General features: G+C 34.8%; 1 protein-coding gene across 1 annotated transcript in view; it reads right to left on the reverse strand.

Annotated features, from left to right (window-relative positions):
• Positions 1–26,261, reverse strand: part of LOC131573045 (TBC1 domain family member 22A-like) — a 141,757-nt gene that overhangs the window by 43,334 nt on the left and 72,162 nt on the right. Inside the window, exon 11 of the mRNA XM_058826621.1 lies at positions 23,841–23,968. Within this exon, the coding sequence (XP_058682604.1) occupies positions 23,841–23,968 (128 nt within the window). The remainder of the gene's footprint in view (positions 1–23,840; positions 23,969–26,261) is intronic.

Genomic DNA, 26,261 nt, shown 5'->3' on the forward strand with positions numbered 1-26,261 from the left:
TTTGCTTATAGCAATGAAGACTGAACATTCTGAACTTTTAGACTTTAAAATCTGACTAACATATCCCAAAATGCTAGAAAGAAGGAAGTAAAGCTGTGTGTTCAAGCATAAATTTAAGTTAATATCAATGTTTTCATATATCACAAATAATGTAAACTGCAACTATAACTTCATTTGGTACAGAGCTATAAAATGTTTAACACAGCTCTGTTATTTTGTGTACACTGTGATTCCTTGACTCCCAAACACTCTAAATCAATATCAAAATAGCAAAGGATACAAAAAAAATTAAATAAAATATAAACTACATTTAATGCAATTAGATATCTTACAAAAAAAAAAAAAAAAAAGCAGAGATTTTATAATAATCAATACCAACCAACGCCACTTTGGAAAACTGTTTTCTGTACACCTTATTTTTCAGGGTACCATTAAAAACTTACTGGTATAAAATCTCTGCTGTTACAGAATGGCTCTGTGGAAAGATGAAGCTCACCACACACTGACAACATCTGTAGCTCATTGCAGCCAAAACAAAGGCAGCACGGTGTGCATAGTTGGAAAAAACATGTTTGAAACAAGCAATGTGCAAAATGAGCTGCAAAACAAAGTGATCAGCTCACACAAAGTCACACTGACAATTTATCCACTGAAGAGACTCCCAGAGCCATGCACCCAGGCGCAGTGATAGAAACAGAGGTGGCAAACAAACTACTAAACTGATTCCAGAAGTTTCACAATTCCTAGAACTAGTGATGAGCTACTGAAAATGGATCCTGGCCACCTTTGAAGAATCTGCATTTGTCTCATAACTTTCAGACAGCAAAGACTGTATCAGGAACATTCCAAGGGCTGTTTATTTTCCGTGTTATCCCACTAAAGCTTGGCTAGCCCTTGAAGGCTGTGAAAATTCACTGCATCCCCGGGCATTTAAACAATAAACCAAATTAATAATTACTTCTCAAAAACGACAAGGTGCTGCTACTATGGAAACAGGTGGAAAGAAAAGGTTGTGAGCACTGCTCAGTGGGAGCCTACAGGGAAACAAACAGCAGAGTTCTGTTTCCATAGTGGGTACCAAACCAGAGACAAAGAGAATTTAAAACAAAAAGAAAAACAAGAAAAAAAGAAGTCATAGCCCAGATAGAATAAAAGCCATGAAGAGTGCATGTGTAATGAAATGGGACTCAATACCAAAGAGGAGAATCTAGAAGACAGAAAACCAAAAATCTCTTTACTATGTACTTAATTTACATAGCAGATATTCAGAGATCATATTAGTAATCACACTTAAAACTTAAAAAAAAATATGCAATCATAGAAATATTTCATCTGCACTTCAATATTTAACTGTAAAAGTTATACAACATCATGACACAAAATGTTTCAAATTGTATCTTATGGAAAACTGAACAAAATTGCTATTTTTAATCATGAAAATCCTTTACTAAGCAGGTGTTGGCTTGTTTCAAGACAAACCAAGAGCATACAACCACCATAAAAAGTTTTGGTTTTTTCTGAAATATTAAAATTAAGTTAAAAGATACTTAAGTGAGAACTTCTCTCTGTCTGCAACCCAAGCTTTGGAAATATCACAAATGAAAGTTGCTTATACTTCTCAGAAAGGAGAGATTCGATTTGTTTTCCCATTAAGACACTGATTTTCCACAGTTTTGATAAATTACTACTAACAAGTAAAGAATCCCATTAGAAAGGAGAAAATCTTTCCATTAATTTACAGAAAGATTATTAGAACTTAAAGGCTCAATCATGAAAATGCTACTATTAGTTTTGTGGAACTTTTTGAGCACAATGTATAAGATTTTTTTTCAGCAATATGAGAATTTATTAAAGGATAATCAGAAGATACAGTCTTTGTTGAGCTGATTTGTATTTAACAATTTATATAAAACTTTCAGAAAGTCTGTTCTCCTTTTACAAAAAGGAAACAGTAGGTGATGTTAACTGGAAATTTTCATCCATAACTTTTTACAAGAAAGAAAATCTGTCTGCATTTAAATGAAAAAGCAAGAAATCATATGTATTTCAGCTATTATCTCTATTGTCCTATCTACTAGACCATGTTTCCTCTCCAAAATATTAATTTCTGCCTAGAATGCAAAAAGCCAGCTGTATAGCTATTGGTATGTATTTAGCTTATTCAAGGCATTATTAGTATTTCCTAAGTCACTACATAAAACTTGCATTTTCAATACTATTTATTGTGTTTCATAAAAGTTCCATTAGAAACAAATTCAGAGCAAATAGAAGTTGGAGGCATAATTTCCATTTATTACTTTTCATAATACCTTTTTCATTCAGACGTATCAACACAATCTATGGAGTTTAAGCCATTGTTCTCAAAGACAGATAAAAGACAAAAAATAATCACAGCATGCAATTGCTCTAGTCTGCCAAAACCAATGGAATATGTATTAAAGGTTATGTGATACAATGTACAGTAATCCTATGGATATTTACAATGATCCAATTGAAGAGCGTTGTAAAAGGTTATTATATGCTTTCAGTTTGTGGCGGCTGTATTCCTTTTCAAAAACAGACAAGGGAGGTCAGGATGATGTCTCCAGAAAAGTGAGATCCCTTAGTAGCTTCCCTTCAGATGAATTGAAAATTCCAGGGATCACAGTGAAAACCAGGAGAAAAATTACAGCAAAGAACACCAACCAGAGCCGGAAAGACGGATGAGAGGATCAGGAGGTAAACAGAGTTTGATGAAAAGAATATTGTAGAGGTCAGAAAGGGCTCTGAGGAGCTTTCTAGGATTCACAAAGTCATTTCTGAATGACACAGCTACTGTGGTTTGGTTTGGATTGCAAACATTCTTTTGAAACACATAGTCATGTACTGAACCAGGGCCAACCTGAGCTTTTACAGAGCATCCAAGGTCTTGTCAGAGCTAGTACACGTAGTTATGAGCTACTCTCTTGCACATGAAAGCCTTCTTGCAAAGTTTTATTTATCTCCAATTCCTTCATTACTTAAAAGCATAACAGAAAAAAAAAGTCATACTGGAAATTCCATGTAATGTTTTCCCAAACACTCCCTCTCTGAAGGAAAAAAAATCAATCGGACACGAACTATTTTAGTTTCAAAGACGTTCAGCCAAACTAAACCACAGAAGAGCCTTTGATTTTATCTCAGTCATCTGTTTCATTTACAAGCAAAGACTGTTCCATGTACTGCAATAAATTCAAAGCCTTCAATCTGTCTCCTGCCATAAGAAAAACTAGAATGTTGCAGTGTGAAAGATGGGAAAAACTATGCACTTCCATTAATACCTGAAGTGGCCAAACACCTTTTGACTCCAGACTAAAGCAGAATATCATACCAAATTTCCTTTATTCTGATATTCAAAAATAGAGAACTAAAACAGCCACAACTCCAATTACCACTTTAAAATGAAGATTTCTCAGAACTTGGTAAACACTTATGACATAATTCTTAGGACTCTTAAGTCAAATGGACACCCCCATCTTCACTCTAGGAAAGGAAAGCATAGCTAATTCAGAATTATTATCACATGCTCTCTTTCATTATTCAATCTCTTTAAGAAAGCATGGACATGCACAATTGCTAGTCCAACCTCCAGCAGTAATGGTATTCATCAGTAATCTTCTCGTGGGCCTTTACAATGGCTCTACTACTTGACTTCAATCAGCTGTAAAGCTCTTTTATTCTGTTATCACATCAGTGTGAGGGAATGAATGCCAAGGATTGAATGCCCTCCTAAAGGAGCGCAGTCATGCTGTTAGAATAGCAATGAGCTTCATCTGACACTGCTCATCACGTTCCTCCACACTCCTCACTCTCACAGAGAAACATATGCATGACAAAAATAAATGTCTGTTGAGTGGGAATGCTAAGAAACAATTCTGCAGAATAATATACTAAATAGAGCATAACACAGTTTAATAGAAAGAGTTGGAAGTTGATAAAAAGGATGCAATTAATAGACAACTGGCAGCAGTTGTATTCCATTTGTCAGATGAAAAGATGAGTGGAATAATTATGCTACTAGTGAGAAAGACTCAGAATTTCTACACAGAATGTCTCATCTATTAATACTCAATTCTTTTTAAGCACTTTTTATTTTTGCTTATGCAAGGACCTAAGTAAGACCAGTTCTTAATCATTTCAATAAAGTGTGTAAAAACTAGATGTTAGACCAAAAAATGGAAGATTGTTCACATATTCTAAGTAGAATCTTTTGGTAGCTCAGCCTGTCTCCTCCCTGCACTGTTTGGTGTTGTGTACATGGTTTTAGCCAAAAGAAGGGGATAGGCCTGATATGAAATCTCTGCAAATATGCTCCCAGAAACTAGACTGCCATATCGACAAGGCTATCACACAACTCAGGAAAGCAACTGAATTGCCATTTATAACTTAATATTGCTTTTAGGACAAACTCTGAGGTTTTTATTTTTATTTTTGTAATTTGAAATACAGCATCAAAACTCCACTATGAAAGTAAGCTATGCTTTGGCAGGAAAAATAGAAAGTGCAGGAAAAATAAAAAGTGCATTTTTCAAGCTCAGGTACACTAGTGGCTATTCAGTAATAAATACATTATAAAGTGCTTTCCAAAAATTTATATCTCAATAGTTAGTTATGATAAATTCCACTTTCTGATCAGCCATAAAGCAGTGTCTTTCCTCAAGAAAGTTTATTTCTACTAAATATTTTAAATATTTAAATCAAACTTATTGTCACAACTGTATGGAAAAATCTACGCAGTCTTGTAGATAAGATAGAATGGCTGAAAGGAGGAAAGACATCAGAAAACTCTCAAATAAAATGGATCAACTAAGCTAAGAGAACTGAATTCCTTTTGTAGAGCATTCTCTTTTAAAACAACACTAAGTTGCAAGTCCATTCATTTTCTAAATCTTATAACTTAATAATCACAAACCCAATGGGTTTATGCTTCTATTTTCTGACAGTCATTAAGATATTCTGACTTCCTCCCTTCATTTAAAATGTTTATACTAAAAAGAAATAATCCTCCTTGCATGAGAGCTTATTTAAATTCCTGTGCTGCCCCATAAAGGATGAAGGATGGTGCTGTAGACTGCAAAATGTCTTTGTGTTTGACCAGAAGCAGGTTATTTCAATAGTGCACTAGGCTCTGCAGTCCATTAGAGTGAAGAGGAACACAGTGAAATCCCTCTGCTGTGAAGTACGCCAGCATCAACTCCAGCGTGGAGAAGCAGAGAATGACTTTTGTGCCTCTTCTCAAGAATAAGGCATTGATGTGAGAAGTGAATGAGGCTTCTGAACACTGTTTTCAGAACACAAACTGACATCTCAGTAGACCAGAGATTCAATAAAACTTAATGAGTGACTTAACTGATTTTCTCGAGAAGCTACACTGGTCCAGTGACATAAACAGCAACTTTTCCAGTAGGAATGTGTTAAATATTTTCCTGCATGTCTCAATCATGTTTGTAAAAAGATCAAAACTCAGGATGAAGCTCTACAAAACACATTCCCCAGTGAAGGTATATAGCTAATATTGTATTTGCAGCAGTGCCAGATTTTAGTGTATAGCATTTTGGCGACACCCTTTCCTTGTAATGTAAGGAAGAGAAGGCATCCACAGAAATCTGTAAAGGATTACTAGTTTCTTTCTTTTCTTTTTTTTTGTGTAGGTGAGCAACAAAAATTCATCATAATGTGGTCAGGCAGCTGATGATCACTGTAGGTCCCTTTCAAATGAACTATCCTATTCAGTTCTACTAATTACATCATAAAAAACAGTTACATTATTAAATTACATCATAAAAAACATGCAGGCAGTAAAACTGACATCTCATGTAGAAATGGGCCAGAACTGACTTCCTCTAACATTGTCAGCCAGCCATTCCCTGCCTCCTCTCACAACAGCAGGATACAGAACTGCCCAGCTCTGCCTTGCCTAAACTTAATCATGTCTAATAAACAATAAAGTTCAATTAGAAAAGGGTCCTCCTCACAGCCACGGGCAGAAGGAAAGAACTTAATGGCAGCTGAGATACTGCAAGTTCAACCCGCTCTCTGACAGGAGAACAAGAAAGCACTCACAGCTTGGTTTCAGTAAATAGCACTATTCAAAAGAGCTAGGCTGCACCAAATGCAAATTGCCAGAAGATACATGCTTGATGAGATAAAGACTTCTCAAGGTTGTAAACACACTGTTTCTACACAACATTAATAAACCCATGGCCATCACTTTCATATTTTATGTAAAATATTTTTATCCATTTTTTTCTTGACACTTTCTTTTGCTTATTTATTTGCCAGCAAATCAAGCAATCTGCTGATCTGGACTGAATGAAGAAGCCAGCTCTTCTCACAGCTCTCTTCATGTATTTGAAGACCAAACAAGGAAGTTAAATTTTCCTACTGCATATTGCCAAGTGCTCAAATAAAATACATGTGGAAGGAAGAGCAGCAAATATATTTGAAAAGTAAAAGAGGACACAGTTAAGAATATTGCTTTTAAACAAAACAAATTTACATAGAAAACATAGATTTCAATATCTCGCAAAGTAAAATGTTGCACTTTTTTATTTAAATATTTAAATTAGTAGAAAAATTCAATATCAGCATTGCAAGTTAGAAAATATTGCAGACAAAGAAATGCTGCCTAACTTAGCATGTCAACTTTGCATTCCTTAGACCCTAGAGGTAATCTAAAACATTCCAACCATGATGTGGTTATGAAAAAACGCAGTGCCTTGTAGAAGAAAAATTACAGTCTTGAATCACATGGAGTTTGTAAAAAATCGTAAAAAATAGCATCTTCTTCAGGCTTTCTAACCTAAAGAACTTTCTCTATGTGGAATATATGCAAATGTTATCAACAGAGTTTCAGAGTCCCACTATGGCTACTCTAAAAGTATAGAGTCTTTGAATATCTTGTCTTTGAGTAAGGGAAAATCCAAGGAAGCACAAGCTTTAGGTAACTTCCTCCCATCCACCAGCATCACAGCACAGAGGTGTCTTGATCCAGATATTGGACTCTGCCTCAATTCCTAACGATAGATTTTTCTCTCACAAGTTTGCCCAGTCCCTTTTTGAATTCACATAACATTCAGGACCCACTGTGTGTTGTGGTGAAGAGTTCAACAATTAAACTGTGCTGTGTAATGAATATCTTAGGCTTGGACCTGACACCAGTTTTTAAATGTGACTAAACTTTTCCCTATGTCACATGTACTTTTTTCACCTATGCTACATTCTCCTCTCATTTTTTGCCCCCCAGACCAAGGAATCTTGAAGGTGCAATTCTTTACTTTGACTAAGTCTTGACTTCTTCCAACCTGTTCCATAGGAACACCACAGATTTACATAATGGCAAAATTAGAGTCTCTTTCATGCTCTAACATTTTCCTAAAAGTATTATGACCTCCAGTTCTTGTTTCTAACTGGCAACACACAGTTTGTGGTTAAAGATTATGTACCAGAATATAGTTTCCTTTTTCTACCCAAATCTTTCTATGTCACTTTACATTTGCATAAATGGGAATTTCAAGTGCCATTGTATTTTTGTCATTGTCTCAGACGATCTTTCTGCTCTTCTTGGTTTGTAAATTCAGTTCTATGCTTATTCTGAATGAGTTTTTACCAGCTGCAGGTTTTCCTATTCTGTTATTAACTTCTCTTTCCTGATCACCTGTGATGATGCTACATCATGCATATACAACTAGCACACATAGGAAAAGCACAGACATCTGCAGTACTTACTGTTCAACTTAAAACTGTATTTGCATCTGAAAACTTACAACTTGTTATACTACCAGATACTACTCTTTTGTTCAGATATGAAACAGAGGAATATCTGTTTTGTTTCAACTCATCTACTCTGCATTTCAAAGTAATTGAAATTGACCTTTTTAAAATTTCTAATCCTCAAAGTAAGTGCCTACACAGTGAATAAAGGAGAAATAGTGGTAGATCAAAATACCTTTCCATTAGTACTTCCCAGAGGCTCACACCATCTTCTCTGAATTGATAACTACTCAGCAACTTCATTATGTCAAAACTGATAACAAGAAAAGGTTCACCGAAGAGACTTTAATTACAAACTTTCCTGAAATGTGTCTAGTGGGGTTTTTTTGATCTGCTCCCCAACAGTAGTATTTCTATGCACCTTTTCTCCAATTTGGCATTTTACTAATAAATCACCACAGCTATTAATATTTCCTCCGTGTTCAGTCTGTGAAGTAATATGACACAACAGAAAGTAATAACAGAGTTAAAATAAACTAAGTATATCTAAAGCATACTAGGATAAAATGACATTTAGACGTGTCATTCTAGTCACTAGGAAAAAACATCACATCAAATTTAGAAATAAACCTTTTGTAATGAATCTCTGTTTTAAAATATGACTTAATCTGCAGACTGAAAGGTTATCACACAGGAAGATAATGTGAGCTTTGTATGAATCACTACTAATCAGCTATCTCAAAAAGGAAAGTATCTTTGACTGAAATACTATATTAAAAAATATAGAAAATATGTACTTAGTTCTTTTTAAAGTATCAGCTGCAAGTTTACAAACTATATTTTAATTACTGTTGATGAGCATGATACAGGTTTTCCTGCTCATTACTCACAGTTGCATACCAGCTTTCCAGTTAAATCTTTGTTAATATTCTCATTTTTAAATGCTTTGAGTGTGATCAGTGCTTACTTTCTGCTAGGAAAAAGGCATAAAAGACAAGTTCAAATCCTTACTGGGTTTATGAAGAAGAACACTGTAAGAAGGATTGCTTTGACAGTTTGATTAGATTAACACAATCCCTCTGCCTGCACAACATACATTGCTCTTCAAAATGCAGGTATTGCAACTTCCTTAGTGAATGCTAATGCATTTAAATTGAAAAGCACTGGTATCACATCTTTCCAATGCAAATTTCCACGGAAAATAAATTGAAATACACTGAATGGCATCTGATAATGGCATTTATAAACACAGTCCTCTCACAAAAAATAAGTTAAAAAGAAATTAAGCACAACTACCTGTACGTTTTCTCATGAAGATGCAACTATATTTCTAAAAATGGAAATGGAATTTGTAGCTATTTTAGATATATACGGAAAACTATATGACAGCTTCTGGAATTGTTGAGTTATACAGGAAAAAAAATTAGTTAAACAGAAACTGAAAAATTTGCGAAATAGTCAGCATGGGTTTATGAAAAGCAGATCCTGCTTGACTATCCAGAGATCCTTCTATGACAAGGTGACCTGTTGTACTAGGTTCTGATTTATGGTTGCAAAAATAAATTATTGATTTTATTATGTATTTTATCATGTAGTCGTGATACAGCAATGTGATCAAATCTAGATATATGTGAATTTCTGTTAATCAAGCACAAATAGTCTGAAATGACTATTGTAAAATGTGCACAGCTTTTCCATTTTTTTCAGCAGATGTTGAAGATGCACTGAGTAACATTCCATACTGACTAAGAACCATTTGATAGATTGCACTGACCTCCATATAATAACAAAATGCACTACTGGCCTTGACATAATGTCAAATTAATTAAATTATGTAATTATGTAAAATGGATTGAATAGGGCTATCTGAAAGCTTATGTCAGCATTCACATTAGCAAATAACTGAAGGCAACAGGAGATGACAGGAAGATCAGAGCAGTTTGGGCTGAGGCTCCTACACATACTGCCTATAAACACCTACAAGTACAAACCTCATAATGAGCAGCATGGCTATTGACACCACAATGATCAAAAAAGCTAGAAGTTTTCATTTCCATGGCTGTAAAAAATACACCTTTAAAACAACAACTCAGCAGTACTGGAGAGAGAAGACATTTTTAATTTCAAAAAAAAACAAGGAAAATACAAAAGCTGTAATTGAAGGACTTGGAACAAAGGTAAAAAGGTTGGTGAATTGTCAGTGCTGCTTAAAACAGTGGAGAAATAAAAGCTAGCTTGTGTGAAATTAAAGCATTGTGAACCCCTGCAAATGGAATGAAAAGAAATCACAGTAATCAACTAAATACAAGAGTGCTTTATTACTCTGCTAAAGTGGGCTGAAGTATCCTTAGTGTAATAATATTCAACATTTCAAAATAATAGTAGCTAACTTCAGTATATAGCCCACTATAAACATTAAAGAAAAGGGTATTGTTCAACTTCACAAATTACCAGTTCAACCAGAGGCACTTAAAAAAAAAAAAAAAAAGGAATATCACTTTTTAAATTTATTTCATAATTTACCTTCAAATGAAGTTTCCAAAGGCATTTCTTGCAACCTTTGTCAGTGAATGAGAAACTTGTGCCATTTGCAACACATGATTCAGCTTTTGTGATTGCATGAACTCAGTATTTCCCACACATCAGGGTTAATACAAACTGAGAAAGCCATACGAAGTACACTCTTCTTTCTAACAATTCACTTCTTTATTAAGTAAAGTCTTATTTTCCCTCCCTACTGTGGAAAAAGACAGTTCCAGAGTTTAACCTACATACCTCCAGCTTGAATCAAAACTTAACTTCCTTCAATTATCACCAGTCACAGTTTTCAAAAACTACAACAGCAGATTTGGAGTCACCATCTCTGAAAGATGATGTTTCCCACAACAGCTACTTTCACTTTGAAAAGTCTTTCATTGTTTAAAAAGTCATGACAGGACTGCCACACAGTAATGATGCTCAAAATGTGATTCAGATATTATACTTAGTCTTAAGTGTTTTAAAGAAATTTGAATTTTAGCTTCATTGAAAGATATCACTACCCAATGGAACATTATTGAAGACAACTGAGTTACATGAAATTAATCTTCCCCACTGACTCCTGTGTACAGGTTTGTTAAATGGTTTATTGCACAAACAGTGAAAATGGATTAGGGTGTAGCCAAAAAGGCTGAATACAGAAATGAATGTTCATTGACAGACATATGTTTTCAAAAAGATAAATAGACTAGGCAAAATTTAAAATCAGAGATGGAAGCATCAAATTAATTCACTAATTTAAAATATGCATTTATTATTAGTAATAACTAATTTGTATAGTTAATCAAAATAACCAGTATATTAACTACATATTTCACAATTTTTACTTTCACATTATATATTCTGTTCAGAGATCAGAATAATCAAGACAACTTAATTTCTGAACTAGTGCCCAACTGAAGATTTCCATGCTGAAGTTTTTTGTTGTGTAGAAATGTATCCTAACAGCTAAAGATGGCAAAGATTTAGTGGAATAGTGCTTACTAAAAACATCCCAGAGGACATTCAGAGCACTCCTGAAATCAGATTTAACTTGAAAACCGTTGTCCATTTCTGTTGCCATGTTAGGCATCACTTTAGAATGTCTTCATATTCGCCTACACAATGCAGCATTAGTAACATTATTTCAGTTTCATACTACAAAAGCACAGAACAAACAAAATTTATCAGATTTATATACACTTTGAAACAGTTGGAGGTTTTTTGACCAGTAGTTTCTGAACTACTGCTGGGAGAATAGAAACTAAATTGGAATAACCATATGAATACTTACAGAGAAAAATGTCAAGAAAAATGAAGGAACTGAATGATGGAACATCTGAGTAATGACAGAAGAAGAAAATTACATATTCTATCTGATTTAAAGGGATTCATATTATTTGTATTAGATGAAAATTGAAAAAAAAAGAATAGGAATTGGGCTTTTTGAAATTCTGTGAGGGGAAAGTGCAGCACATATTATCTAGAAAATGTAAGAGAAAAATATGTTGAACTAAAAAAATCCTATGCAGAATCTACTAGAAAAAGTGATGAAAAGAGAGAAGCAAGAGCTCTATTGAAGAGGAATTCTTGGTGTCAGTAATTGTCATCAGCTATCTCAGGAGAACTGCCATACAGATGTTCTGAAACGCGCATCTCAACTAAAGAAGACAGGTCAGGAAAAAAAGTAGATATGCAAATCATCAACATAAGCTGACAGTGAAGTTGTAAGAAAGCCTCAGATCACCCACAAGTACGATGGAGGAGGAAGAGTGAAAAAGAACCAAGAACCCCTGTGAGACTAGAAGAAAGGGAAGAATAGCTCTCAAAATAGACAGCCAAGGACAATGCAAGTGGCAGAGCAAAGCACCAGAGTATCATGTATCAGGAATACAAGAAAGGCCAGAATATTAAAGTAGTGATCATACTAGGAGCTAAAGGCCTGGAGAGACAAAAGAAGGTAACATTTTTATTATTTCATGTAGTTCTAATGAGGTTGTGCATTCCAGAAACAAACAGTAACCATACCAATTTCAGATGCCTTTCACAACTATCTACACTGCTATAAAAAAGCTATTTTTTACTGAATTTTACTGGATTTGTCAAGTACTAGTTTGTCCTTTCTCCCCCCAGCCCCACCAAAGCTGTGTTTGAATTTAGGTATTATGTCTTACACAATGGCAAAGAGTTAAAAATATCTTTAACGTTTAATAGATTTTCTGTGCAGGCTGTTGTTGGAAAGGTAGAATCAGAAAGGAATTGTAAATATGACTCCTTAGCCAGAAAGTCTAAGGAAGAAATACAAATGAAAGCACAGTTTGAATAATTCAAAGAAACAGGTCTGGTATGCCAGAACACATTCTTTCACCCAATAAAACTAAGCTGAGACCCCTCTCCCCAGCCTTATAAGGAAAGGTCTGAGGGACCCTGAGATAACTAAAAATATGCAAAAGCAGCAATTTCTATAGGTCACACACAAATGTTACTGTATTAGTATACTTAGAAAGATTGGTTAGTGAAGGAATAAAATATTCAATGTATAGATTATACAAACAATTGTAAAGGAGAGCTCACTCTCTTTCTGCGCTCTTTTTCCTGCTCTTTCTGCTCTTCTTCCTCTTTTTCCGGCTCTCTCACTTCTGTTCTGTTACTCTCTTTCTTAGCTGTCTTAAGTCCTGAACTCATGTATTCATGTTCTACCCCCTTTTGTATTGTTCCCTCTGAGCTTGCTTTGAGCCTCATCTGCTGGCTCCTAGCAGGGGTCTCTCACCCACGCCCTGAAATAAACTACTAACATCTAACTCGACTATAGAGAGGTCTCTGCTGTGTCCCAGACCGTCCACACCCTGAAAAATCTCTAACAGGCTGTGTTAACTATGGATGTCTTAATAAATTTGAAACAAGGAACCAGAGAACTGTCCAACATGTGAGGACCTTTGTTCAGGTTTTAACAACAAGATATCAGAATACAAAGGGAAAAGTCAAATGGCTGTTATGGCTTAGTTGTTAGTGCTCACTTCTATGAACAATAACTGACACAACTAACTGGAGCTTCAGAAAAGAAAACTAAGCAGATGTAAAATACTAAACTAAACAACTTGAAATCGTAGTGTAATCTTAAATGTAATGTAGTCTTAAAACACATCAGTGAAGCTCAGTGAGGAAGGGATCTGTGGGAGGAAGGAGCTTACATTAAAGAGCATATGGATGTAAGAAAGGTAATTTGCCTTTTTGTCTTCTTGTATAGCAACACATTTCTCTGTCTGGAGACTTTGGTCTTTGAGAACAATATTAATTTTAATAAAGCCTTCTTCTAGAAACACTGGCTACTTCAAAGTAGCCAAGGAACAAAAAAAACACCGTTTCCTAGACTGTATCTAACTTTTTACAACTATTCTATATGCATTCATCAAGATCCTGATCAATAAAGCACTTGAGAGTACATGCTTAAATAAAAAAATTCATGAGTTGTTCTATTGAAGTCAATGGGATTATTCACATTCTTCAAGCTAAGCTAAGCTAAGCACCAGAAAAAGTACTTTCTCTCTGCATTCACAATCAACTTTCATTTAGGCACAGAAAAATTAACATCTATTTCAACACTACTGGAAGCTGCCTAAACAACTTGAACCTAAAAAACCTAAAGGCTTCTCTATGCATATCACTGAGTTTTGATTTTCTAGTTTTTGCTGTCTAAATACCTTCCCCTTTAAAAATCATGGGTTCTCATCTTTTTCCTTCTTTTGTTTTCCACACTGAATCTTCCCTGATGTCAATGAATGCTACCAAAGAAAAACAGACAAAAATACACAAACATATTTCCAATTCACACTTACATTTAAACAGTTGATCTAGTGGTCAAGAATTTCACATCACAGGAAGTTCTTCTAAATATTATGGAAAGATTTTTAAGTCACTTTGCAAAAATAAAGAGAACTTCCATTTTGAGATGAAGGTTTTTAAATCTGAGTGCCTACCAGCATTCTATGTACTTATGCTGCAGAGCTAATGAAGTCAGTATGTTCAATGGAGCCTACAAAGGCATTCAGCTGATGAGCCCCGCCAAACAATACATCTCATAAATCACTCTAAATCTTTTTCTAAGCTCCTGAGTTGATTTACTGGGTGAAGCTTACATACCCAACACAGCAATGAACTCAAACTTATAGAAAGACACCTATCTTCCTGCATTTATATCTCAAACTGAACCATACCTCTGCTGTTCACAGCAAGACCACTGGTAGGAAGGACAGACCAAGAACTTCGGAGTTCTGGATATGACAGACCTCTAAACACGAAAATTCGCATGTACTGGCAAGTAACATGCAAACCCACAACTTTTTGGGGAGTCATATTTAAGCATCTCATAGAGGGTTCTATCGTCAGTTTTCTATCTGCCAGTGCCAGTGAAACTGCAGATCAGAGCTGGCAGCTGAATGTACACACTGGTCTGTGCTAAAATGTAGTCCAGCAGAAAATCAGGACCCACTTAGTCTGCTTCTACTGAAAATTTGGGAACCCTGTGTCTTGACATGAAACTACAAAATAAATAGGAAAAGCCAACAAACTAAACTTGGATGATCAGCCAAAGATATATGCACACACCATTATAATTCTACAAATACCATCTGGCTTTCTTCTATTTTTGGAGAAAACCTGTGAGCTATATTCATTTATAAAATACTCTTATATATGAATGACAGTATTTTAAATTCACATGGAAAAGCTGAATTACTGTTTAAGAAATTTGGGTTTTCTCCCTTGTGCACATAATCCTTAGGCATGTTAAAGACTGTACATAAAGTTATACAAATATATATATGGTTAAAGCAGTGTGGTTATTTTTTGACTAACACTCTTACCTTCTTTTCTTTGAGTTTTCTATTGTTTCAGATTGCATTTAACACAAAACAAACAATAAGAGGTCAGTGACTTCAGTAGTGCTGTACAACTGAAATATAATTGCCTGCCACAATAAATTCCTAATGAGCACAACTCTTGCCAGTGGAAGGTTGCCCTGGCAACAAAATTATTCCAGAATGTAACTATCCATTTGGTAGAAGGCAATGACACTCAGTTGTCTGACAAAGATTTGAAAACTATAAAAACTTTTCAATTGCTCAAGTTCAACAGAAGCTTGATGTACCAGGACTCTCTTGACACAAGAAAATACTGATTTGCTGAATATGAAGGGGTTGAGAAACTTCCAAATGAATGCAGAGTTAGAACAAGGACATTATGTTAGAACAGGTACATGTTTGGATTGCCAGTCTTGCAATAAAAGTTCTTCTCTCATTTGTTCATGTCTTCCTAAGGTTCCAAGTAACTAAATATGATTTAAACCATACTTTTACATTTATTTTTAAAGAGAACGATGTGAAAAGGTTCTCATGAATTATAGTGGAAGTTGGCAAGATCAAGGCTGGGCTCAGTAGACAGTAGGACAGTGAATTCCAACTCTGAGTTAGAGAGCTAAAAAAATTCCCAAGAGAAAACAAGAGGTGGCAGAATCAAGAGTAGAGGCATGACCTGAGTACAAGCCTCCTGAAGACATTGATGCTTTTTAACCCAGGAGTTGTCTTCTCTTACAGTCTATGGCAGGTAAGAGTCACTAACAAGACACACAATATTTTTACCTTTATTTCCTAAGAAAATTAAACTTTCATGTTTGCATTTTACATCCAGCAGGAAAGGTTATATCCCACTATGTCTGTCTCCCCTGCTCCAGAGCATCTAACCTATTGGCCAGTTTCAAATGAACAAATGCCTGGAAATCCGAAAGACATGATCCTACCCACATGTTAGTAATTGGATATTAAATATTCATATATCCAGACACTTCTTACAAGGTACCTAAGCCAGATTCTAAAGTTATGAGAGTATCAAATGAGAAAGTGTTCATGAATTAAAAGGACAAAAATAATAGAGTCTGTATTGTTCACTAAAATACTAAGTGGTCTTGAAAAATATTAGTTTGGTAGTGATGCAAAATTATTCAGAGTATCTTTTACTTGTAAGAAATAAAGTTGGATTCAAAAAGTTGCAGAAAGCTGTTGTGTCACTGAATAATAAAATGACAAATGAAATTCAGTCTGGATATATACACCAGAGGTAAAAACACTGCAAGGCATAAACATCTGATGTTATCCATGACACAAACCAAAAAAGACAGTCAGGTTGGACTAACTATGAACAATTACCTGAAGTACTCCCCTTTGACAGGTGAAATGGCATGAAAAAGTACAAATACAGAAATAAAAAAAGGAAACAACTTAAGTCTCATTTATGAATCCATGGTGGTCTCAACTGTTAAAGTTTTCATTTACTACACAACAGAAACAAGCACAAAAATCACATGAAGTGGCTTTTTTAAGTACAGATATTTTCAGCCTGTAAAAAGAATGATTGTATAAAGAGATAGAAAACAGTTTTGAGACAGCTGACAGGGAAAAACTGAATAAAGAATGATTTGACACAATTTCTCATCGTCAAAGAAATAAGTGGAAGTGAATTCAAAAAAATCTTTTGTTAAATCAAAGAAGGAAAATGTCTTTTCACTGTATAAAGAAATTACAAAAAAATCACTGCCACTGAATGTTTTACTCAGTATTTTTTTAAAACAATTGAATAAATATTTAATAATATTTATTAAATATGTTAGAACAGGTTAGATTTTTTTAATAGGCATTAAAAAAATCCGCGTAAGAGATAAATATATGATGAAGCTTGATAATAGAAGAAGATGGGAAGGTATATACCTTCCCCACTGTTTTGCTCTCATCTAAATGTGTCTTTGTTTACAGAACCTAACTTGGTTCAAGGATTTTTGTAGTCCAAAAAGACCAGACTAGAGAGGTCTCACACTCTAAATTCCTGGCCATGAAAAATTAAATTTGATTTTAGCACCCTTATTTTGAGTCTCTTGTCTCAGGTGGCTTAAGGCTTTGATTGAGATCACACTAGCAATAGTATCTTTATTTTACAGATTCTATAGTGTCTGTTGAGAAATGTACTCCAGTTTCAGCTTTAACGGATTTTATTTTATTTTTAATAAGCACTAAACGCAAGACAACCCTATGGAAAACACTTCAATCATTCTCACGTTCAGGGAACGAAATTCGCTGATTGGGTCTATGTGAAAAATGGAAACATAGGAAAAAATTATATTTTTGAACACTTCCTAAATTCCAAAGACATATGGCCAGACAAAAATCATTATTATGTGTAACCTTTTTCCTGCTCTTTATCTCTCTTTTTTTTGTAGGGCTTTTTTGTTGTCGTTGCTGTTGGTTTTTTGTTTGGTTTTTTTTTGATAGGAGGTGAGTGGGATGAAGGAGGAGCAAGAGGTGGTATATTTATGTAACCAAAATTCTATTTTAATAATTCCCTAGACTTAGACATCTATTTTCCATTTTGAAAAAGAGAAAACTTGTGCTTCTGCAGGTTTTTGTGAGTTTTATAGGATTTCTAGATTCTCAGCACTTCTGGAAAATGGTACCAATATTAAAACATTAGATGTCTACTTTTAAACAAAATCCCCTTAATCAAATCATCTAGCAGTGAGCTACATAAATGATATCAACAAATAAATAGGAAACAAATTTGTCTGTTACCATATTGGTCAACAAAGCATGAGGTCCAATATGAGACACGTGAAAATAAAAACGAACACTAAGTCAAAGAGATGAAAAATACACTTCAGACTTCCTTGAAGAAGGGAAGATATAAATGGTGGTAAATACATTTAAATTTTCCAGAAAAAAAATACATTTATTTTGGGCAAAGAAAGCATCGCTGTCCTTGATAAAGAAAAAAAAAAAATTTCAAGAAGGAAAAAAATGTATTTTGATGAAGATGGCAGAAAAGGACAAGCAATCATTCTGATCTAACACTAGGGCTGAAATCACAGCTCCTCTCTCATCCTCCCTCCCTTGCACTGGTTGTGGTATTCATCAGCCTTCTCTCTTCCCTAATGTGAAGAAAACTAAGAAATACTGCCAAGGAGCTGAGGGGAACAGAAACTAGAAGAAAAACCTATTTCAGCAGTGAGACAGCAAATAAACTCACCAGTACTGTCAAATTCTATTGGTGTTATTATTTGCCTTTTTCTGCATCTTTTGTTAATCTTTGTAACTGTTTAGCATTTTGCATGGTAGGATTTTATAAATTCTTTCATTTGTGCCTAATTTCTCACAGTAAGCTTTAAGGTACCTTGGTAACAGTAAAGTTTTGCTCACATAAGAACAGGGCAATGCTGCAAAGTAGGACAGCAGGGCATGCAAACAGTACCTGCCTCACCTCCCTGGTTTGTGTTTCCAATGAATCTGAGTGCATTATTCATGCCAACTGCATCAGCTAATTACTGGTGAGCTGGCAATACAGCAGTCAGCTAAATGGTATGAAACAAAAATGCATCCTGGCAGGTGAAAATATTCGGCTGTACGGTTCAACTCTAAACATTCATGCAGCATATGACAGCATGTATTTAGAACTGAAAACTTACGTAGCTGCTAGTTTATTTTTCTTTTCTGTTTTCTTTTTTTTGAGCAAGTTTTTAGCTATGAAACCTGTGTTGGTGCCTCTTCTGCGAATTATGTACTACTACTATGGTGAGTTGCACAGAGAAATCACTGCACAAAAGACAGCACAAAAAGGTAATTTATGCAAGAACATCAAATCAGAAGGTAAACACTTTAATGAAAATGAAATGAAAATGAAAACACATCCACTCTATTCTACATGAAAATAAATAAAATTAAGTATTTTTATGTCTATGAAAATTCCTATCCTATTTTAAACACCAATCAGTATAACACTGTTATTTTGCATCCGGATAATTTGATGGCATTGTTAGAAACTTCCTTCCAGCTGCAAACTGCCTACAAATCAAATGTAGTTTTGAACTCTGTATTTAAGCAGTTAAAAAATACTGATACTCAAAACTAAACACTGTCCTGCTCTAAGTACAGGTATACAAGCACTGACATTCAAGTCCTGTATTGGCGTTTCTAGTCAAGGATGAAGAATTGGGAATGGCTGCTGCCACTGTAATGGCATTGCTTCCTATCCCCCAACACAGGAGTACACAGCTGCATAAACACATAGGAGGGCATCACACATTTTAAGAATTTAAATAAATAAAAATAGAAATGTCAATGGAAACTGCCATAAAATGTCTTAGTCTGAAGAAAGAGCACTTTCTGAGATTTGATGGTAAGCATATAAAATACTTATCTAGAGCAAGACAACACAGACACTGAGCTTTGAGGCATCTCCACCTTTTCTAATACAGTATATTGAATCTTGAGTTAAAGTAAGAAAGCCACAAAATAGCAAAGCAATCTTTAAAATAATGCCAAAGCATCCTTCTCTCAAGGACCAAATATAAAACTAACTTGCATTTTTTAAGCCCATAGAAATATGTCAAACACTTATATATACTGAATTCAGCCATCGTGCTAATTCATTTTAACAAGTCTTTTTGACAAAAAAGATGACAACATACAAGATAAAATGGCAAAATATAATAAAAGACAAAATTCAGGTCTTATGCTATTTTGGTTTGTGGACATAAACATTCATATTAATCAGTTTCAGTTCTATGGATTTAAATTTCAAATGTCTTGGTTACAACAAGCAATTTCCATTTGCATCTAAAAAAAATAAAAAACTAAAATAACATTTTAAAAAATGAAAAAAAAAAGGCCTGAAACAAGTGAAGAAGTGGGATAATTCACTCATTAAAATGCAATTCAGGTTAAAGAACAAATCAAACTAAATACAGCTAAAAATACTTCCTCAACATATCTTTTGTAAGCAAAATGCGTAATGTCTTTACTTTTTCTTCTTTACACAGTTCTTCAGAAGACAGTGATATATTTTATTGGATTTCATAGATACAGTTACAGAATGACAGAATATTAACTGAAGTGAGAAATTGGGAGCCTTTCCAAATTTCTTTTCCCCTCAGCTCTAACTAGATCAAGTACAGGTATTTTGGATATGTTCAGTGATTTACTCCACAGACCCTAACAACTGACTGATGAATCCTAAATTAAACTAGACAGAGAATATGACTCCAGCCAAAGTACTCTTACTACCACACATTCCACTATAGAGGTGGACATCATTAAAGTGTCCAATTCTATTGTCACTAAAGTCACTGGAAGAACAGCAGCAAATACTGAAACAGAATGCAGTTCCAACACCTCCAGCCAACAGCAGTTCTCTCTCACACTAGGAAATACACAACAGCAGACTGTTAAAGTGTGCTGTTATTCCCCTGAAAACCCTCTGTTGTAGCTCATGAGAAACTGGGGCCTGCTGTGAGAGTCACCAATCTAGAATTTAGGCTGGAAACAGCACAGTATTTATTTTTCCACTGAAACAGAGGGAAACAGGCAGCTTGGCAAAACAAGGCATGGTTTCAGCTTTAATAGGGAGAGTGGAAGACAAAAGAGAGAAAGATTTTATTTTCTATGAAAACAGCAGCAGCATCAGATCCTCTCTTTCAAAAGGTGTCACTGGTCTCTTCTCAATGGATTTCTGCAGGAAACAGAGCCAGAATGCACTCCTGGTGCATGAAGGGATCTGACAGTTCTGCTGGCCTTTCCTATTCCTTCCACATGAAGGAATCTGACTGTCCCACCCATCCAGAGCCTTCCTCTGACACTGCTCCTATGCCATTCCCACATCATGACACACACTGGGACTAGAGATGACTGTAAACAGGGCCTTCAAAATGCCCCATCCTGTTCCAAGAACAACAAGGTAGGTAGAGTCTGAGCAAAAGCCCAACATCAACAGTGTAGGGATGAATGCCTGTAGTCCCTGCTGATGTTACATAACATGATTAATTCACCTTTCTGAACTTAAAGTGCAGGTAAAACTATTTCAGTTTAGAGTAGCTTAAGAATATCAGAGGACAAAAGTCAGTACAGGCATATCCTAAGTACCCAGTGAAATAGCAGACAATAAAACTGTGTAAATCTAAGCAGAATTCCTGTGTGTCCTTAATTAACTGCTTTAGGACACATGAGGTAGCAAAAGCAACCCTTGACAGGATCATCAGCTTTTGAGTTCAGGGAGAAAAGTAGTTAAATATCTATCCAGCCCTTACAATTAGAAGGATTGTTCCTCCCCTCTGGAAAGCTAATTATATTTTTTGCCTTTACTCATTTTACATCTCTCTTTCAAATCAAACATCACAGGTTCATCCATAGTTAAGCCCTCTGAAAAACTTTAACAATATATCTCCAAATGAGAGATATATTTTGGCCTATAGCAGTTAAAAATATGAAACAGACAAGAAAACCAACTGAACAAATTCCATCTCTGAAGTGTTTTTCCATTCAGAAAGCAGCACTGCTCATACAGTTGTAAACAATTAAGTTAGAAATTGCAAGTAACAGAATAACTTAATGAAAAGTTGAGTAAAAATCTGTAACTTCAGCAAAAACTTTGCATGAACTTTACTGGCTCTTGCAGGTTCACTGCATTTATTTTCCATATTATCAGGGTGAAAAAATCCATATTATAGGTTGATAACCAGTGTAATATAAGCACAACTGAAATCTGATTAGCAACTTGAGGAATTACTTGCACTCGTTTCAGAAAAAGGTGTCTACATTAGGATATCCTTATTGGTTTTAAATACACTAGACATAAATACATAAATACATAAATACACAAGACATGCATACAGAACAGTCTACTAAATAATGAAACCTAGGAAACTGCACAGATCTGGGGCACCTGCTGAGTCAAAACATAATTATTCCATAAGCTTGTTTAATATAAAAAAAATAGTCCCACACTCTGTGTATAAAAATTCCATTTAGCTATTTAGATATAAATACCTTGAAGAAACCTTGACTTAAAAGACACCCTCAGAAATCTCATGCAAAGACTTAAGTATAAGGTTTTTAAATACTACTTTAAATACATCAGAAGTTTTTAAAAATTATAATTAAATAATCAGAAGCACTTATTTCAGATAAAGGTCCCACTGAAGCACAACTTGAGAGGTGAAATGAGGACTACCAATGAGAAAGGGCTCCTTTCAGCATGGCAATAGTTTGAGAAATTAACCCCAGACTTCACTTTCAAAGGAAGATTCTTAACATTATCACAGAATCATAGCTCAGAGATGAGCTCAAGTTAAAATTCTGTCAAAAACATCTATTTTTGGGGCACATATGGATGGTCAGCTGGATTAAGGAGGCTCTCTTACATGATTTTATCATATAGATAAGGCTAATGATCAGGTACCAAGTGCAGTGCTAGAGGTAGCATAATAAAAAAACCTTCAGGAGCTAGAAATACTGCAGCAACAGCAACAAAACTTTACTCAAAAGGAGATAAATTAATTACACTAACACATTTAAATAGCTCTATCTTTCAAATTATAGAAAGGTCTTATAAAGAATAAATATTTTACACTGGAATAAAATGCCAGGTAATAACAGATATCACAGTGAGTAATAGATATGACAATGAAACAAAGGAGGCAAAAGAACCTCAGATGGAAACAACAGTCATGTTCAATTCAGATGTTTGTTGAAGATAAACTCTGCAAGGATACCTCCTCCTAGAACAGCTTAGCAGTAGAACTGATAGATTCCCCATTTCTTAACGTGTTCTTATCAGATTCGGATACCATCAGACTTCACTGAAACAACTTACTGGACTCATTAAATAAAGAGCAAGCAGTTCTTCACCCTCTGTTACAGGTCTGGATAGATGATCTAAGTAGACATTCTGGTATTAAAGTGTATGAAACTAGCAGAGCATTTCTACATAATGATTAAATATAAAGACAATGATATTTAAAGATATTGCATCTCTTTACAAGGCATAAATTTTGAGTTAATCTCATATTTACTGACTAATAGTGTTGAAAATTCTTATGGAATTTAAAATATTATTACTTTTCCCTCCCCCCCTCTACTTCAACAATGAAGTTGGTAGATAAAGACATATAGTTTAAACATATAGTCAAAAATTGCAACCAGAAACTACTGGAACATGAAGTAATAGAACTAAGAATGAGTAAACTGCTTTTCTCAAATACCAATTCTTTCTCTTGACAGTAAGAAAAGAAATTATTGAGGAAAAATAATTATCACAACAAGAGGTCAGCAACATAAAGAGTTTTGTCTGGACAAACAGTAAGACAGAAGACATGACAAAGGATGAAGGCTGAGAACTGAAGACTGGAAGCTAATATTGGATTGAGTAGTTAAGCAGATGGACAATAAGAAACCTGAAACTCAGAATCAATGAAGGACATTGATTAGGCACAATCCAATGTTTCACTTCTCTGAAGAGAAAGAAGGGAATATTGACATTAACTTTGAGTGAGTGTTCATTTTAGTACTATAAACTATCATGACATCAAGTGCTTGCCTTTGAAGGACAAGACTGAAGACATTAAATGTTTCTAAGTAGTGGTGATCATTGAAAGTTTTTTCTCTTATTATGGTGATTTTCAGATGACACTAAAGCAATAGGTTCAAGAAAAAACACTCACAAAGATACTGGCATGTCCAAAACACATTACCAGAGTTATGGAGGTTTAAAAAAGTACTTACTTGGTATGTGTCCCATAACCTGATGGTACACCGTAAAGGGACTTCTCTCATCAGCAAGTTATTCATCCAACGGAAAGCAAATTGCAAGTATTTCACCTCATGCTGATCCAAGTGCCTATGAACTTGTTCTGAAGACAGAATAAACAGGTATTTTACTGCAACTTTTCTGAAATCTTGAAGTATCAAGTGCAGTGTCTAAAACAATAAAACACTCCTCCAGTCTCAAGGAAATAACTTGTGGTGCTGCATGCAAATTCTCACAACCAAATGAGAACACCCAGAATATAAATTAGTTAAACATTACACTAGACTGACTTTTCTGCCACTAGATGGATTAAATAATTGGTCTGAATAGCACTATCTTAATAAAACATTAAGATCAGAGTTTTACAATATACCACAAAAATATACAAAGTTATTATGTAAAATTATTAGGAACATAAATCCTCATTAATTTCTTAGGCTGCAAATTATTTGGGGCAATGCCACAGGAAACATGGTTTCCAAATAATATAATGGCCACAAAAATAAAATTAAAATTATTTTTTTGGCAATCAAAAAAGAAAATTATTACATTAAGAAGGTAAAGAAATATAAGGAAAGGACATGTAAAGGTTGTATTCATCTGAGACATGAAAAAGTGAGATTAATGTGTAGGAAATACAGTGAGAAAACTTAACTAATTTGCAGCTTAAATAATTTCTTAGTATTTCAAATAAATCCAAATAAAACCAATACAAATCAATGGTTTCTAAACCAGTACTCTCACACACTGTGTTTATTGTAGAACATATTCTATTTGAATAATGTATGTGATAATAACTTGCATGGGTTATTGCTAGAGCTAATAGAACTAATCTACTACACGTTTTATCTATATTGAGAGAATTTTCTGCAAAAAGGACATTCTGTTAACAGGCTTTAGTTAACAGGCTCAAATATGACATTAGCATGGGGTAAATGACAAACACTGCAGAAATGCTAATGTCTTATTTTGGACAAATTTTGACATGAAGTTTTTTTAAAGCCTAAATAAGACATTCCTATGGTCTTTCTCCATACAAATACGTTCATTGGAGATTTTTGCTGCCCAGATCATCCCTTCATCCAAATTCACAGAGGTATATTATCAGATCAAACAATGAGTAAATGCTCATCTTCCAAACTTTATAAATCTAAGAAATATCTAAAAAGGCACTAAACCACTAAATTAATTAAAATAATAATCCCCAGAGTATGGCAGCATTATTACAGGAAACATTACTTAGAGATTAAAGTAACAGAAGTAATACTAAATTATAATAAAGACTGAAGCTTTTAATCTTTTTTTTTTCCCTCGAGATGTGTTTTTTGGCTATATGGAAGTGTCAGCCAATATAAAACAGTTGTTTAGATATGGAAGCTGGGAGTAGAAATCTTTCAGATTTCAAAAACAATCAAAATCAGTTGTTTTTTTTTAAAAAAATAAGACATCACAACACATTACTCCAAAGATCTCCTTATCACATCTTGTCTCCAATGATAACTGAAAACAAATATTAATGAAAATGTATTAAGCACTGGTATTTCTTCATAGCACTTTTCACCCTCCATTTATCTGTGGCTAAAGCAGTCTTCAGCAGACCTGGTATCTATGTTCCTACAGTCGTACCCTTCCACGATACAAATATAAAGAAATATAGACAAATTCTTAAATTGTGAGGCCCAGAACTACACACCATGTTCTAGGTGATGCTGCACCAACACTGAATACAGTGGGATGATCAACTCTTTTGACCAGCTGGCAATGTTGTGTTTGATGCACCACAGGATGGGATTTGCCCTCCTGGCCAGGACAAACCAGATCTCTTTCTTCAGGGCTATTCTCCCACCCTCCCTCTCCCAATCTAAACCTGTCCTCAGAATTACTTCATCATGGACACAGAACTTGTAACTTGTTCTTTCTAAATTTTCAAATCTTAAATAAATCATTGATGACTGCCCAATGCTCCAATCTAACAGGATCCCTCTCCAAGGCATCTTGTTCCTCAAGAGTCAACAGTGTCCCCCAGTATATTATCATCTGCAAACCTGGTGATGGTGCATTCAACCCCTGCATCCAGATGACTGATAATATTGAATAGAGCTGGCCTTAATCTTGAACACTTAAGGACATCACTGGTGAATGCTCACCTGCCAAATGTAGCCTTACTTTGAGCCCTGTCCTCTGTCACTTCTCCACCCACTGCACCATTATTAGGTCACTTATTTACACCAAAGGCTGAATGACTATTGTGTGTCTGCTTTGTTTTAGAAAGCTGCAACTTAAATAGGCTGAAGTGAGATACTGGGTTGTATTTATTATTTGAATGTCACATTTGCATACCTACGCTACAGACTACTATGATTCAATAATCTAGCACATCAAGCAGGATGCAAAAA

This window comes from Poecile atricapillus, chromosome Z (assembly GCF_030490865.1).
Source record: "Poecile atricapillus isolate bPoeAtr1 chromosome Z, bPoeAtr1.hap1, whole genome shotgun sequence".
NCBI lineage: Eukaryota > Metazoa > Chordata > Aves > Passeriformes > Paridae > Poecile > Poecile atricapillus.